Source organism: Ostrea edulis, chromosome 4, assembly GCF_947568905.1.
Source record: "Ostrea edulis chromosome 4, xbOstEdul1.1, whole genome shotgun sequence".
Taxonomy (NCBI): Eukaryota; Metazoa; Mollusca; class Bivalvia; order Ostreida; family Ostreidae; genus Ostrea; species Ostrea edulis.
In genome coordinates, this window is record NC_079167.1 from 75,560,500 (window position 1) to 75,576,321 (window position 15,822).

Here is a 15,822-nt window from a genome sequence, read left to right on the forward strand (position 1 = left end):
CATATCTACTCCCATCATCCCTGGTCGTAAAGACTCCCCAAAATTTACAAATGACACAAAGAACAAAGCTAGCAACTGTGATCATAACCAGCACATCACAACTTGCATGTCTACCTCTAAATTGCCACAAACAGACCATTTCTTCAGATATCAATTTCCAAACCTTTCCATTTTCTTTTTCTCACCTGCATTTGCACAGTATCCATTAAATGTGGTATTCTATTAGGTAGTAGAAAGTTGTATTACAAAGTGAAAAGACACTGGCTTTTTCATCCATGTTACTTATGATCCTAGCAGTCAATTGCTGGTGACCACAGGCAATTGTATCGCTTGGGTTCTAATTTACTCTTTAATAGTAAATTCAAACTCAAGTGATATAATTACCTGTGCTAGTGACCAAAGAGTGCACAAGGAAGAGCACCTGATAGGAGATTCTGCTGTTACAGTAATATTTTCTCCAGTAGTGCAGTGACCAGTCCCAGACTAAACAGCTCAAAATGCCTGCCATCTTTGCTAGATCTGCTGAGTGGATTCACCTGAGGGGAAAGCCCACAAATAATCTTTGCTTCATACGATCACAACCCACACATAGCTCTGGAGAGGGCTTAAACAATGGCTTCATCTAGAGGAGAGTTAAGCCAAAATCATCTGGTTTTCTGGCCATCTGTGACAGCAGGAGAAAAATGCTTTAAGTGCATGTATGGGTTGGTGGGTGATGGAAAGGGGGGGGGTATCTCCCCCCCCCTCCTTCTTCTTCTGCCCTCCTTCCCCTTTCCTTTTACCCTTCCTGCCACTCCCATCCATCCCCCGCATGTTTGACAATTCTGACATGGTAGTACATGAGTGATCTAACACTATTTCAATAATAAACCATGACAAGTCTGCAGTAAATGATTCAACACTACAAACTATAAACCTGGAAAATCAAACAATCAACTTACTGTGAGGAGAAAAAAAAGATTTATTGTCATAAGATACTACCAAAATGACATAAATCTGTGTCCTGACTGTGCTCGTGTTAACACATATCTATATATTGTTCTTATGTACAATTTCACACCATGGCTACATATATATAACATTTGATTTATTCTAGTCTTGACATGTTACAAAAAACAATGCATTTTAAAATGACTTCAGAAAATACACAACTACATTTATATGTATATCATAAATTGTACTTTCGAATCTGCATACTGTATCACCCAAAATCTAACCCAAAAAAAATTTTTTTCTTACTTTCTTGTCCATAAAGAAGTTTCAAAATCAAAATGATGGATTCTTCTTCATACAACATGGAATACATACAGGATAGGGGGGTGGTCATTTTGATGTTATTCAGAGAATTTGTAAATTTTTGTACCTTCAGAGCACTGAATGGTGATCCATGCATTTCTACAAGAAGAATATTCTATGCCACTACATATATGTGTGCTTACAGTTCAAGAATTTTGTTACTTTAGTAGTCCCAATCATTCAAAACACAAAAGCATACATGTATAATGTATTCATTTGAAGCAAACCACCGAGGCATGACCTTTCTTGTTAAGACATTCTGTGATTTTTGTACAATATCTCCTTGGTTGGAAATTTACATAAAGTGGTAAAAATGGATATACTGGAATTAAGTTCTAGCCACACAGCACTTTCCTAGTACACGTTTGAAGTTTTAGAAATAGGGAACCCTATCACTGGGTGATACATCTTCAAAAATCTTGGACGGAGAGCCTTTCATTGGTCAGTCCTTTATACTATTTTGCTTGGTTCTTGTGTTTTCTAGCAATTACATTTATACAGTGTACAATATGATTTAAGCACACACTCTATATAAGAACGTCTGTCTTGCAAATGCATGGTAGCTACTTTTCAGATTTTCCCATACATTATCACATAGAAAATGTGCATCTTCTATTTAGTAACAGCTTCACAACATTGCAGTAAGAGAGTGTGTACAGAATGGCTTGTTCATACGTGATAAATAAACGGATTATTTTCTACACCTACTTGTAAATTGCTGACTGACTAGATAGAGTTTGATTTGGAAGAAATATGGGACTCCTGTTGAAATTAGTAAGAAGTTCACTCATTCTGCTAAAAAATTAACTTAAAGTATATCCTATTACAGTTTAATACTAGGACAAGCATATGATTTTTTTCAGGCTAATCTTTAAAGGGAGATCACTCTACAACCTACAATAATAAAATTGTTCAATATAAATTGAAATAACCTGAAAATTCTGACAAATACATTGGAAGATGATACCATGAAAAATCTACTAAAACTACCATAATTTACAAACCGGATTTAATAAGACTTTCAATAACAATGATATCTACTCACACACTGAAATGTGTATGTGGGCATTTTCCTGTATGAGCAGCTGTTTCAGTTCTACCTATTTTGAAATTACAATACTGACTCTGTATGTAATGATCAAGAAGCAGTCATCTTCAACACGCAATGATGTGTGTTAATTAACAGGTAAAATTAATAATGACAGGCCATGCACGTGAAACTCAAGGAGTATTATATAAATAATATGATTGGGAAAAAAGATACAATGAAAAAATAAAACTTTTGAGGTGGGACGATATTCTTATGTATTTACATAGAAAACATACAGTATATTGACATAACACTGCACCTTGTACTGTCAAAATACTGCAAATATTAGACTACTGTTAGTCTTTATCATTTCTTTCTTGCTTTGCATTGGATCCATTACAGACATTTAACAGCCAGCAATGCAAAAACGCACAAATAAAAAAAAATCTCCTACAAGTACCGGTAATATTAGGATAAAATCAATACACTATTAATAAAAATACAATGAAAATATTCTTTGTTTTCTATAATACAGAGGTATTCAAAGTGTTGAAGAACTTTGTTGACATGTTCAAGGACAATGTCTAGATTTTTTAACATGGAGGTGTGCTTTAGTTCTTGCAGTAACAGGTTCAAAAATCTACCCACATGCAAATGCATACCAGTTTTTAAAAAAAAATTTAAAAAACACAAAGTACATCTACAACATAATTTTAAAAATCCGACAAAAAAATCTTTTGCCATGTGTATACACATTCTAAGTATGTATTTAGGTTTAAGCTTTTGAGAACTTAAAATGTTCACATGAATTTCAAACAGCTCTAATACACAGATGTACGGTACATAAACTCTTTTCAAATGAAAATTTTGCAGCAAAAAATTGATAATCAGTAATGATTCCAACACCTTTCAGTTGAATAGGACATTGCATGTTGCATGCTTGAGCACACAGTCATGGATGACAATTCTTCTTTCTTCGAAAAGCTGGCTGCAGACATGTACTGCACTGATATTCAATAATGAAAAAAATAAATAAATAAAAATCAGAAAAATGAGTGTAAAGTGGTCCCTAAAATATTATAAAAATAACACTAGTCAAAAGAGCCAAAGTAATATCAAATGATTTTAATGGACTTCAGGACTTCATGTTAACCTCTGTCAGCTGTATAACACAATAAGTCTGTTGTTCAACAATAGACAACACCACACGAGGGACAATTTAAACAACAGCTCACAGATCGTCTAGGAAGTGTGCAAGTTTTCAAGAGACGTCAGATTATATAACACTGCAGTAAAACTGACTATCCAATCCATAAGCTCAAAGGATCATTAAGAAGTTACATAAGGACATACGCGATGTTTCGGACATTTTTCTCTCCAAAATCATTTTTTCATCTCTTGGATATGAAGAGTTCTTGCATGATTTCTGAAATATGTTGAAATTTTATATCATTATTTATAGTAATATTACCATAATTTGTAATTTGTAGTTCGGCCTGGGTAGTTCAGTGGTTAGATCACCTAACTAGTAATTGCAAGGGTCCCGGGTTCCATTCCCAATTGTTCCAAAGATTTCTCTCTCCATCTTTGCTATGGTAATGTCCATTTAAGAGCTGACTTTAAAATTTTACTAGAAATAACCAGGAACTATCAAAATATGCTAATTCTAAAACAGACACCTGCCGTAATATGGCTGAAATATTGCAAAAACGGCGAAAAACTGCAATCAATCAATTTAAAACAGACGTGGTAAATATACCCGAAGATTTTTTGTAGAAACGAGATAAAATGCAAGTGAATTGTACATGAATGTAATGAAAAATTACCTATTATTGAGAAACATCGCATATGTCCATAACATTTAAAACTAAAATATGTAGTCATGAATGACACAGCATATTTTATCCTTTAAATCCTTTTATTAGATGCTCTAATTTTGAGACTGCTGACAATCAGACAAACTATCTCGTCTATGAGCTCTGTGTATAGATATAGTGAAATTAAAATCCGTTACAGAACACCATATTCTCCAGCCTTAAGCGACCAGAGTTAACCTCAAAATGCAACATTCTATAATCAGGGTGCAGCCACACTGACCTATATATCTTCCCGAAGAATTACTTGGTCAGCGTTATGCAGTTAATCTACTGATTCATATTTGAACTGAATAGAAACCCAGCGAGAAGGAATAACCAATCTATCCGTCTAGATGAATTCTTCTTCATGAAATAAAATTTACATTCTACGCTCGGTTACATATACCTTTCTCAAAGCTAGTCAAAACACATGTACCGTACATCGAAAAGAAAAAAAAGGTATGTCAAAGCTAGCTGAAACACGTGTATCGTACATCGAAAAGAAAAATAAAGGCATGTCAAAAAGGGGGGGGGGGGGCAAAAGTTCAGAAATTTGATACATTAAATTGGTAACATTAAATACACATATATATATCCAAATAAAGATATCATAGTTCTCTAAAAAAAATAATAAACAAAAAATTGGTATACAGTTTTGTATATATATATATATCTATGTACAAATAAATGCATGGATGAAAATAAGGAGAATCCCATGAAGAAGAATGTTTGTCCAACTTTATATTTACATGAAGAAACTGTTACTAAAAACAAATCATTCTTCATCCTTGAGAACCCGGGTCACACTGTAAAAGACGAACAATGGAAGGATCGCTTTTTGCTCCCTCGATAAATTCTGTCAATGACAGCTGTCCATCAAGATTCTTGTCCATCTGTCGGAAAATCTTCTCTGTCCTCTTTTCAGGTGTGGCCTCATCCTCTGGCATCTTCATAACCGTTCCCACCATCTTGTAAATAGCCTGTCAGCAAAATGAGAAATACATATTAATTCATTTGTCACATACCTAGTACTGATATCTCTCTTTGGGTGTAAGTACAGGCCTCGAATCCCTGCTTGTAACAACGTCATACAGCTTTCTGGCCTGGATTTCTCGAAAGAAACTCAAGTCGAAAATTATACTTAAGTCTGAGATTTTGCTTGAATTTTGACCGCTCAAATAAAAGAAAACTCAAACTTAAGTTTCATATTTTTTCAAGAAATCCAGGCCAAATTGCTTGACCAGTTGTTTTAGTCTAGTGGTCAGGGCACTTGCTTTACTACCGTGAGGCCCGAGTTCGATTTTCCCAATGCTGCATCACACTTAAAACATTTTAACGTACGTAGCGAGTCTGACTGTTCCTCAGCCCAGCACCTGGTATTAGAAATGAGAGTCTGGGGTCTTCGGATATTATACCGAATAATGGTTTTTTTTGTGTATTACAAATTTTGCACAAATATCCAAAAACAATGCTATCTATTATTTGCATAGTTCTCTGTTTGCAATTCTCCAAGTTGAATTTTAAAGTTACAAATTGATTGACAGGTTTCAGTTTTGTACAGAACAGACATTACTGTAAGGTGTGTTAAAACTCAACAAGTCAAACAGGTGAGTGTACAGAGTGATACTGCCTGACCACCGTCTAAGATAATTAGTACTGCACCCAAGGCGGTGAGTTTGTACTCACTAAGTCATTCTTATCTGGTAAGATATGGTACACAATTGGTGTAAATTTGAATTGTTTGCGATTTAAAAATACTCGTAAAGAAAGCGAAAATTGGATTATCATGAAATAAACCTGTTATACAATATGATCTTTAGAAATGCAATAACCAGGTCTTTCGGATATGATATGACCTTTAAAAATGAAAGTCACGGGTCTTTCGGATATAACATGACCTCTAGAAATGAAAGTCACTGGTCTTTCAGATATGATATGACCTCTAGAAATGAAAGTTACAGGTCTTTCGGATATAACATGACCTCTAGAAATGAAAGTCATGGGTCTTTCGGATATAACATGACCTCTAGAAATGAAAGTCACAGGTCTTTCGGATATGATATGACCTTTTGAAATGAGTCACGGGTCTTTCGGATATAATATGACCTTTAAATCACTGGTCCTGTATCATGGTAAGCACAAGCACAATACAAAAAGCCCTCATTGCTACGGCTGAAAATGCCATGCATACGTAAAACTAATTGTGGCACTTCACCTAAAACCTAGTAAGGTCGCTATACGAGTAAATTCCTCTTCCAGTCAATGACAATGAAATCGACTTCCACCCATTCATTATTGTCTTTCTGGGCTTTGGCATCGGAATACATCACAGATGAGAAACCAGACAGTATTTCTCATATTTCAAAGCTAAATCATTTGTTAATGAAAAATACAACTTCTTTTTTCTGTCATCATGCTTATCATGTTTCACACTAATGTTTTTCACCATTTCACCTTCAAAAAATGAAATCTTTCTTAATTTCTCAGTACTGTGAACAAGCGTGTGAAATTATTGTTTGTATACATATTCTAAACTAATTAAAGTACCCATTTAATCCTTTTCAGATGTTAAAAAAGTATCACAAGAAATATACTAATAAAACAGAGAGATTTATTGAAATTGATCATGATGTTAAATAATGGATGCCATTTCATTACAAACTCTTTGTTACTGGTATGTTTTCTGCAACTTCATTTCATGGGATAATAGAATAAATAAATGAATGAATCTTTAATACTCTTATGTAAATATCATAACATTTAACACAGTAGAAAAAAAATAACTAGGATTTGCTTTGCGCATAATTCATGTGTTTAGCCTGATTAATTAGCAATAATTGCTTCTGAGGGATTGATCAGCGTTTGGGTCACGATTTCCTCATTCATGATCTCGCCCGACAACATCTGGTTTACCTCCTATGTGGATAATGAAAAATCAGAATGACATTTGCTGTGCATTGTTGCTAGTCAAATGACAATGGTGACACAGTCAAAGTCATATTTCTGAATGACACAGAAGTTATAGTACCCCAGGGAAATCACGTTCCTCCACAGAATATTCCATGTAAGGGTATAGGAACAAACATCCCCCTCTCTGACTCCTTAGTGAATTGGTTTCTATAAAAGGTCAGAAGTTGTTCTGAAAAATTGACAGTTTATGCTGAATCCCTATGCAATATGCTTCAAGTTCAAACTTCATTAAGTTTTTTTTGTAAGAATATCAGCTCCTCTGAGCCATCACTCAGTGCTTGTTTCTGCATGCTACTGCTATTATTTTTCATACAAGACGACACATAATGACAGAATTTCATGATCATGTTAAAAGGTTACCGAGGCCTCGCAAAATAATATACCTTTAACAAAAGACCAAAGGGTCACATTACTCACCTACGCCTCTGCACTTCCCCCATGTACAGTGATGCCCCCTTTTGTGGCCCCACCGAACCCAGGGTCTTGGTATGAATAAACTTAATCAGTACAATATGAGAATGCTTGCAAGTTGAAAAATTGCATCTTCGTGGTTCTTGAAAACATTTTTTTTATTAAATTCCTACATATTCCTATACATGTATTCCATAAATCCCTCTTGTGGCCCCACCTTGACCCTGGAGATTAAGAAATAAATTTCATTTTTGAAAATACATGAGGGTATGAACTATGACAGTTTACAGCCAGCATACTTTTCATGAATCGCTCACTGGTAAGGATATCAAAGGCCAAAAACATTCAAAATGTAAATATCAAAGAAATAAATTTTAATATTTTTGAAAATACATGATGGTGTGAACTGGAACATGTTAAAATAGATGTACTATATTTATCAGGATTCATACGCACATAACTCACAACTGCAATAAATTCATAAGAAAATGGCTCTCATTACCATTTGTATATATATCAAAGGCAAAAACATTGGAAATGTGAAAAAGGATACTTGGATATCAATTTAAAGCCTGCTTGTGATTCCAGGGATTTATCTACCGGTATAAGGTACCTTTCCCCTTTGGCAACAAATGGATATTTCCCCTTCCACAGTTAAAAAAAACCCTTCATTTGTAGAGACTTGACAAAATTGTGTGAGAATTTTCAACAAAAATAATTTTTATATATTCCAAGTAATTTTCTATAATTGTCAGACTTACAATATAGATAAAATGAGTAATCAATCACTTTATATGGCTGTTATAATCTGTGGATATTATATTCCATGGATGTCCCCCCATCCCCCACCCCTGGAAGCTCATGACTGCATTCTCAAAAATTCCCCATAAATTTAAAATGGGTAGTAACATCTAAATGCTGAATAAAACCCTGGATTCCACTTTTATTTAGCTTGGGGGGGGGGGGGGTAGGGTAGCTTGTAGAGGAGGAACAAACTTGAATTAGCCCCAGGGGCCATGATGGTCACAAACTCATGTCTGCAGCTCCCTTGTAGTTCTTGATAAGAAATTTTTCAAACAATTCTTCCATCCTATTTAAAACATTGAATCCCTTTTGTGGCTCTGTTCTAATGCAGGGGGTCATGTTATGAACATTGTCTTGAATCTTCACTTCAGAAATAAAGTTTTGAAATGAGGGTATGAACTATGACACCAGCATACTTTTCATGAAGCGTTAATTGGTGTGCGTCGTGAAAAGTATGCTTGTATGAAGCATTGCAGTTCATAACCTCATGAATTTTCATAGACAAAGTTTACCAAAATAGATGCACTATAGTTATCTGGATTCATACACGCATTGTTTACAAATTCAACACATTCATGAGGAAGTGGCGATCACTACAATTTGTCGAGATATCAAAGGCAAAAACATGGGAGATGTAGGTATTACCAAACTTTGATCAGAAAAGCTCAGTCTTCGATTCAGGTGAGCTGAAATTGGGATGAAATATATTACACGTTTGTAAAAAATTTAATCAATACTTGTGTTTACTGTGGAGAAGTATAATCAAATTAGATTTTCTGTGTAGTTACATTTTAGGATACTAGTCTGTCTGAAGGGGCACCTGTCGTGACCATTCTAATGCCTTTAGCTATACTACAGAGCATTCATACACTTCTGTGTATATAGATGCATTAACATTTTAACTTATTTTAGCAGGATTCATATTTTAGCAATTTTTTTTTCACAGTAAAACTTGGCGAGATCTTGTACTTTGTACGTTACAAACATTTCATCTCAATAACTAGAAATGTGAAAGAAAACGGCAAACTCACCGTCACAATTTCTAACATCTCCTGTTTTGAAATGTATCCATTTCCATCCAAATCATACATGCTGAAAGCCCATCGCAGTTTTTGTTCTAACTTTCCCCTCGATGTCACACTTAGAGCACAGATAAACTCTCGGAAGTCTATTGTACCATCACCGTTCTGGTCGAAAGTCCGAAATACGTGTTCAGCGAATTTCGATGCATCACCGTAAGGGAAGAAATTTCCGTAGATTTTCTTGAATTCCTCCACAGAGAGGTGGCCGCTGGGACAGTCTTTAATGAAGCCTTTGTACCACTCTTGTAGTTCATCCTCACTGAATTCCGTCTGGCTCCTCAGATCCGCCAGGATCTCTGGCTTGAGCTTACTGTTTTGTTTGCCCATGATGTGATGTCTCTACTGTAAGGGGACACCTGTTAAACACCTGAAAATAATCCAGACATCGTTAATCAGAAACACTTTTTAATTATATTCTCAAATGTACCATAATACAATATTTTCTCTAAATCAAAGCTTTACGAGTGATTAACCACTGCAATTAGGTTTGTAAAAAAAAAAATTTAAAAAAATAAAATTATTATGAATGTCTTCATATGCCACCTGAAACAAAAAAAAATATGCATAACCTACCTGCCCTCTTAATCTTGAATAAAACACCAGTACCTATATATTAAAAAACTTCAGTCATATCTACTGTGTGTTTGTGTTTACATAACTCTTCACCACACACAGACATACGAACAAAGTGTTTTCGTAAGGCTAACAGTCAAACTCTCTCCAGAAAACAGCTGAAGGTTTTCTGTATCGTTCACCTGAGCTGGCTATCAAAATGGAATCATTTTATACTATGTGTGTTGTTATTTTATTGATTTGATTATTTCCTTTGTTAGACAACAGATCGAAAAAGGCCCTGGCTCTCAGAACAAAAAAACAGTCTTTGTTTTGAAGGTAATTAAATCTGTGAGAAAATATTGTGACTCTATTCAGCATTATACAAAAGATGTTATAAAAGTGAATCCGCTGGGACTCTTCCACGGAGTCTGCTTTCTGCCATAAGGTCTAAAAATTGATCTATCTACATTGCTTTTCTGCAGGGCGAGTAGCACCATATTTGCCCTGTTAATCGCTCAAATATTCACGAGTTTTAGCAGAAAAAAATCCAATCTGTACGAAGACAAAACACATTTTAAATACCCCCATCCAAGATTTCCAACATCCACTTTTATGCAGAATGACTCCATTAAATCACCCCATTATGTGTTCTAAATAGGACAACTATGGTTTTTTCACTGATCTTTTCATGTTTAACATACAACAAAACATTACAGCGATACCCAATTTATGTATATTTGATCATCAACAGAATCTCAATTGACAGTGGAAATAAACTTAGCAGAAGCCAATAATTACCTCCTGAATTATGTACATGAATGTGAAAAATCAATATAAAAGTGCTGCAATTATTGTTCTAATATCTGTCTCGTTTGTGCTGTGAGAAAGGCATGGAGAATAAATAAAAGGAGCGTGAAGCTTCATGCAGCATGTAAGACTACCGATAGGGCTCACACTGAACCAGCAAAGATGGACTGTTAGACGAATAAGAGAATATAAAATTGTTTTTACATTCAATGGTAATGCGATGCTGCAATGGACCCAATAAGGAATTAAAATGGGCAACTTTCGAACAGTCAATAATAGACCTGATTTCCTAACTTTGACATGATCAGCACAACATATAAGCGATGAAGACTTACAGAAATCTATTTCCACTTCCATGTGTCTCATCAGTCCCGTCTACAGTATGAGAATCCTGACTGGGAACTGTCTATATTCCTTTTATAACTGATACAAAAATCTAATCAAAATTTTCCTTTCAATGAAAGTGTCCCGCTGCATTAAATTGGAGTTCACTGTTTTTATATCAACTTTCAATAAGTAGGCAGTCCAAGATGTACACAAACCTGGGTAGATTTTCATAACCATTAAATATAATCCTCAACAAAACTGCAGGTCTTTTAAAGTCTTTTCTCATTGTGAAATTTATTGAACCCATTAACCTCATCATTCAAAACAGGAGCTTATTATACCAGATTACAATTTTCTCTACTCATAGGTTTAATATCCTGTCATACAGAACAGAAGTGTGTGTACTATTAGCCTGGGTCTTCAGCTGTTTTGAATGATTCTTGTTTTTCTCATTTAGTGAAGTAAAAATGTATCGTGGAAGTCTTCAGAACACTATGTGTATCTCAGTACATCTGAAGTACCCTATAAATCACACATCTGCCCACTCATCCGCAATAACGGCAATGGTATTTTCCATTAAAAGCAACTACTAATTGCATGGAGAGTACTATACGTACTACATATAGTTCCAACATATGGTATTCTTTACAGACAGTAGGAGTTAACTAGTTTCATCTCAAACCAGTAATGACTCGATCTGTTTACTTGTATACTAAGACTTACGCAATTAGGTAACATGAGTATTATGTACCTATTAGTTTGCAATAGAATTAGTGATCTTAAGAATAACAAATCGATAATTTCTCTGCTTATTATCCCATTTCATTCAACAAATCACAATTTTAGCCCAGTACAATCACGTCATTGAAACACCACATTTTAGTTCGGCTAAATCTTTCATTTGAGTTAATATAATCTTATAGTTGCAGGCAGTAAATAACACCACTCCTACAGTTAACAATAATTATGGACTGCACACAGAAATCAATTTTCGGCCCTCTGCTGTGACTACCCTACAGAGATTTGACTACAGACTCAGGAGGCCTACAAATAATTGGCCAGATCAAAGTTACACTGCTTAAAATTGCAAGATTCTGGGCATACAGAATCTGAATAAGGACTAAAACTGGAAATGTTGAAAAGCTAATCATGATATAGAATTGTTATATTTGGTAAATCAGATTCTGTCCACACCTCCATTAAAAAATAGACTTCTTTTAAAATTTCCACAACCTATCCCATCTTTTGGGCTATATCTGATAGAGAACAAGATTCTATTAAATATATCATGAAAATTTCTAATATCTACAATAATTAACAAATCCCCCTCCCTCTCAACTGTCCAATCAATGTTCTCTCTCTCTCTCTCTCTCTCTCTCTCTCTCTCTCTCTCTCTTTCTCTCTCTCTCTCTCTCTCTCCCCCTCTCTCTCTCCCCTCTCTCTCTATCTCTCTCTCTCTCTCTCTCTCTCTCTCTCTCTCTCTCTCTCCATCATCTGCAAACAGCTGGACACAAAATACTAATAGGGTGTACCAAGGAACCCACATATTATGTTCCTTGCTGGTCAACAGGTGGACGGACAAACCATGGGACACTTATATATAGATTAACTTGCACGAATACTAACTCTATTCTAACATGTGAAAAATGGACAAACAATACTGGGATGGTGTTATCAATCATTATAGTATAAAGTCATTTAGAAATTACTCTAACGAAAGGAGGTATCATTAGAATTTTGTAGAGGTTCAATTTTGTGGGTACCCCTATCCCATAAATTTCAATCTGCAGTGAAATATACAATTTATATCATGTTTCTATGAAAGGTGAAGATAACAAACAGTGATCAATCTCATAACTCCAATAAGCAATACCAAATAGAAAGTTGGGCAAACTCGGACCCTTGGATATACCAGAGATGGGATCAGGTGCCTAGGAGGAGTAAGCACCCCCTGTCGACCAGTCACACCCGCCGTGAGCCCTATATCCTGATCAGGTAAACGGAGTTATCCGCAGTCAAAATCAGTGTGCCAAGAACGGCTTAACAATCGATATGAAACACGTCAGACAGCATTTGACCTAATGATAGGTTGTATTGGCAAACTAGATCGTTATAACGACCATAAAATTTCCAAAATCTGACTTTAAACGAGACTGTTGGAACCCCTGTACCATCAACTTGTTTGTCAGTAGCCTGCTTCGATTTAAAAACTGACCATACGCAGAACAAGTCCTTGTGTATCGAATCAGTTGAGAGATATAAACACCATATGCAGATGATAATGGAATATTGCTACATAAATATGGAAAGTTTGTCATAAAGTTGAGTTGTTAGTATACAAACCATAGCTAGAAAATTGTATCCCAACGAAACTGTAAAATCTCAAAAAATGGCAAAAATTGGCCCCTAACTAAGAATTGAAGGAGGAATGTACAGTACATCATCATAATGGCTGACTTCCTTTTTGAAATGAACGAATGAAAATCTCAATATCAGCAATACATGTATATTTCTTTTAAATCTGATTGCATAGCTGAGTATAGCTTAGTAGATTTCTGTCCCAACTGCTGATCTAAGGTTTGTGTATTCGAGTCTAACAGAGGTTTTATTTCTTTCATTTTTCACATTACCGGTAGCACTTTCAACTAAAACAGAATTCTTATAACTAAATAACGTTAATTTGACACTTTAAAAAAAATATTTTTGTACGTATCCACTTTTCCTCCAGATCAGATTTCTCTAGTGTGTTATTCCTCCTTATATGAATTCATAGTATACTCAACACCGCGATCTGACAGAAATCAGACGGACAGAAAACAGACAAAATAATCCCAAAGTGTTGCTTCTGCTTCCAAATAGCAACACAAATTTGATTGAGACTTTAACCATCAAATGAACTGAACTGCATTCCATCCCTCTCCGATCGTTCATCTTCCTTAATGTCAATACGAAATATGTTCCGAGATTTGATGTAATGTTCCGCTAAATCCCAGTGACAAAAAAATATTCACAACATCCTGATAGCAATAAACACAGATCATATGGTGGCTGCAAATGATATCAATATTGTGAATTATTTATCATCCATAGAATCAATAACAAAACTTGTGAGTTTCTATTTTTTATAGTGATAAAAGTTTTTCATCATTAAAACAGTAAAATTTATGAGTCCAAAGAGAAAGAAGAACTAATATTAAAAAAAAATCATCAGTATAAGGCTCAATTTTTCATTAAAGCAAACAATTTGCCTTGCCGCAATGTTGCAAATTTTGCATTAAATGACAGTTAAATCCTAATCGTCAACTGGAAGTATTCTATAACCATGAAAAGCGCCCCCACTATAGCTTTCATATCCCTTCATTAATAATTACATTGTTTATAGTTTAATAAAATTGTTCGTGTGCATCTTACTCCATACAGTTCTCCTTCATTTCCAAAGGTATATTACACCGTGGTTTCATCATTATTCATTGACTTACAATTTTCTATGTTTTCATGGTAAAGCACGACCATAAATCATTACTGATCAAAGTCAACACTAATGAATTTACCTACGGTACCAATGAAATTGCAAAACCACAACATTTGATGTCTGGCCACAACAATTACTGTGGACATATTTAATTCCACAGAAACATAATTTCACAGATTATCATTTTTTTTTAGGTTGATCTACGGGTATGAAATTTCGCTGAGTTGCATTATATGGCTTACATGAAATTAGCTTACATACTTTAAATCCGCTACTATGAAATTACGTGGATTTTCTGTGACCATGGACTTAGCTATAGCAGGAATACATACCGCATGTTGAAAAGTATGACAATAATGTTTACAGTGATCGTTTCAGAGGGTATTTTAATTCAAGGAATAAAAACCTAATTCAATTAAATGATATAATGTCCAGGGTAAGTTTTGCCCCCTCCAAACTTTAAATACCCCTCCCCCCCCTCTTAAAATTGCTTTCTATGGGCCTTCTCACATTTTCAACTTTTGACCCAGTATTCATACTTCGGTCAACAGAATGACCTTGACCTTGAACCTCTGACTTTTAAATTAACAGTGAAGGCTGAGATTTTAAGCCCACTCTAAAACTAACTTGGTCAAAAGTGAAGGAATTGCTGTTTGTCAGTCATGATGGAAAAACAAAGAGGAAAGTATTGAATGACATAACCTAATAAGCACAACCGTGGTCGCCTCATGTGTTTAACGACAATTAACAGCATACAGTATGTGCTGATTAGGAAAAATGGTAAGCTAATCAAAATAGTAAATCAAAATAATGGATTATTGACAGTACACACACATAGCAATATTCTTTAAAGGGGGGGGGGGGGGGGGGGGGTGAGCCAGAAGTTAAGTTTACCACTATCTGAATTTTGACAGAATTTAACTCAAAGTTCAAAATCCTACATTGTGGTTCATGGGTTCAACCATAAAGTATCTTTTGCTACTGCCATAAAAAAGAGAAAACGGAAACCTACTGCCAAATCAAAACTTTGTAAGTAAAAATAACTTTGCGTGTAAAATAATGGATAAGTATACATACTGTACTTTACTGCATGTTTATTTTTCTCATTTACCACTGGCATGATCACGAAAATCAGGACATCATTAGCTTTACATTATATCACATAGGGAAAGCTTAGCAGCAACCAAGACACTTTTCACTGATAATAACGGG

The 15,822-nt window shown here is 35.0% G+C and overlaps 1 protein-coding gene across 8 annotated transcripts in view; it reads right to left on the minus strand.

Annotated features, from left to right (window-relative positions):
- Positions 1–943: 943 nt before the first annotated feature.
- Positions 944–15,822, minus strand: part of LOC125668022 (neurocalcin) — a 36,897-nt gene continuing 22,018 nt past the window's right edge. For 6 of the 8 annotated variants that reach the window (XM_048901754.2, XM_048901752.2, XM_048901757.2 and 3 more), the window contains 2 exons: positions 9,399–9,816; positions 944–5,162 (listed from right to left, as the gene is read on the minus strand). In XM_048901754.2, coding sequence (XP_048757711.1) covers positions 4,965–5,162; positions 9,399–9,776 — 576 coding nt within the window. In that variant the 5' untranslated portion in view covers positions 9,777–9,816 and the 3' untranslated portion in view covers positions 944–4,964. Of the gene's footprint in view, positions 5,163–9,398; positions 9,817–10,022; positions 11,100–11,146; positions 12,478–15,822 lie in introns of those variants that run through there. The other 2 variants (XM_048901755.2, XM_048901758.2) reach the window with 2 other exon arrangements.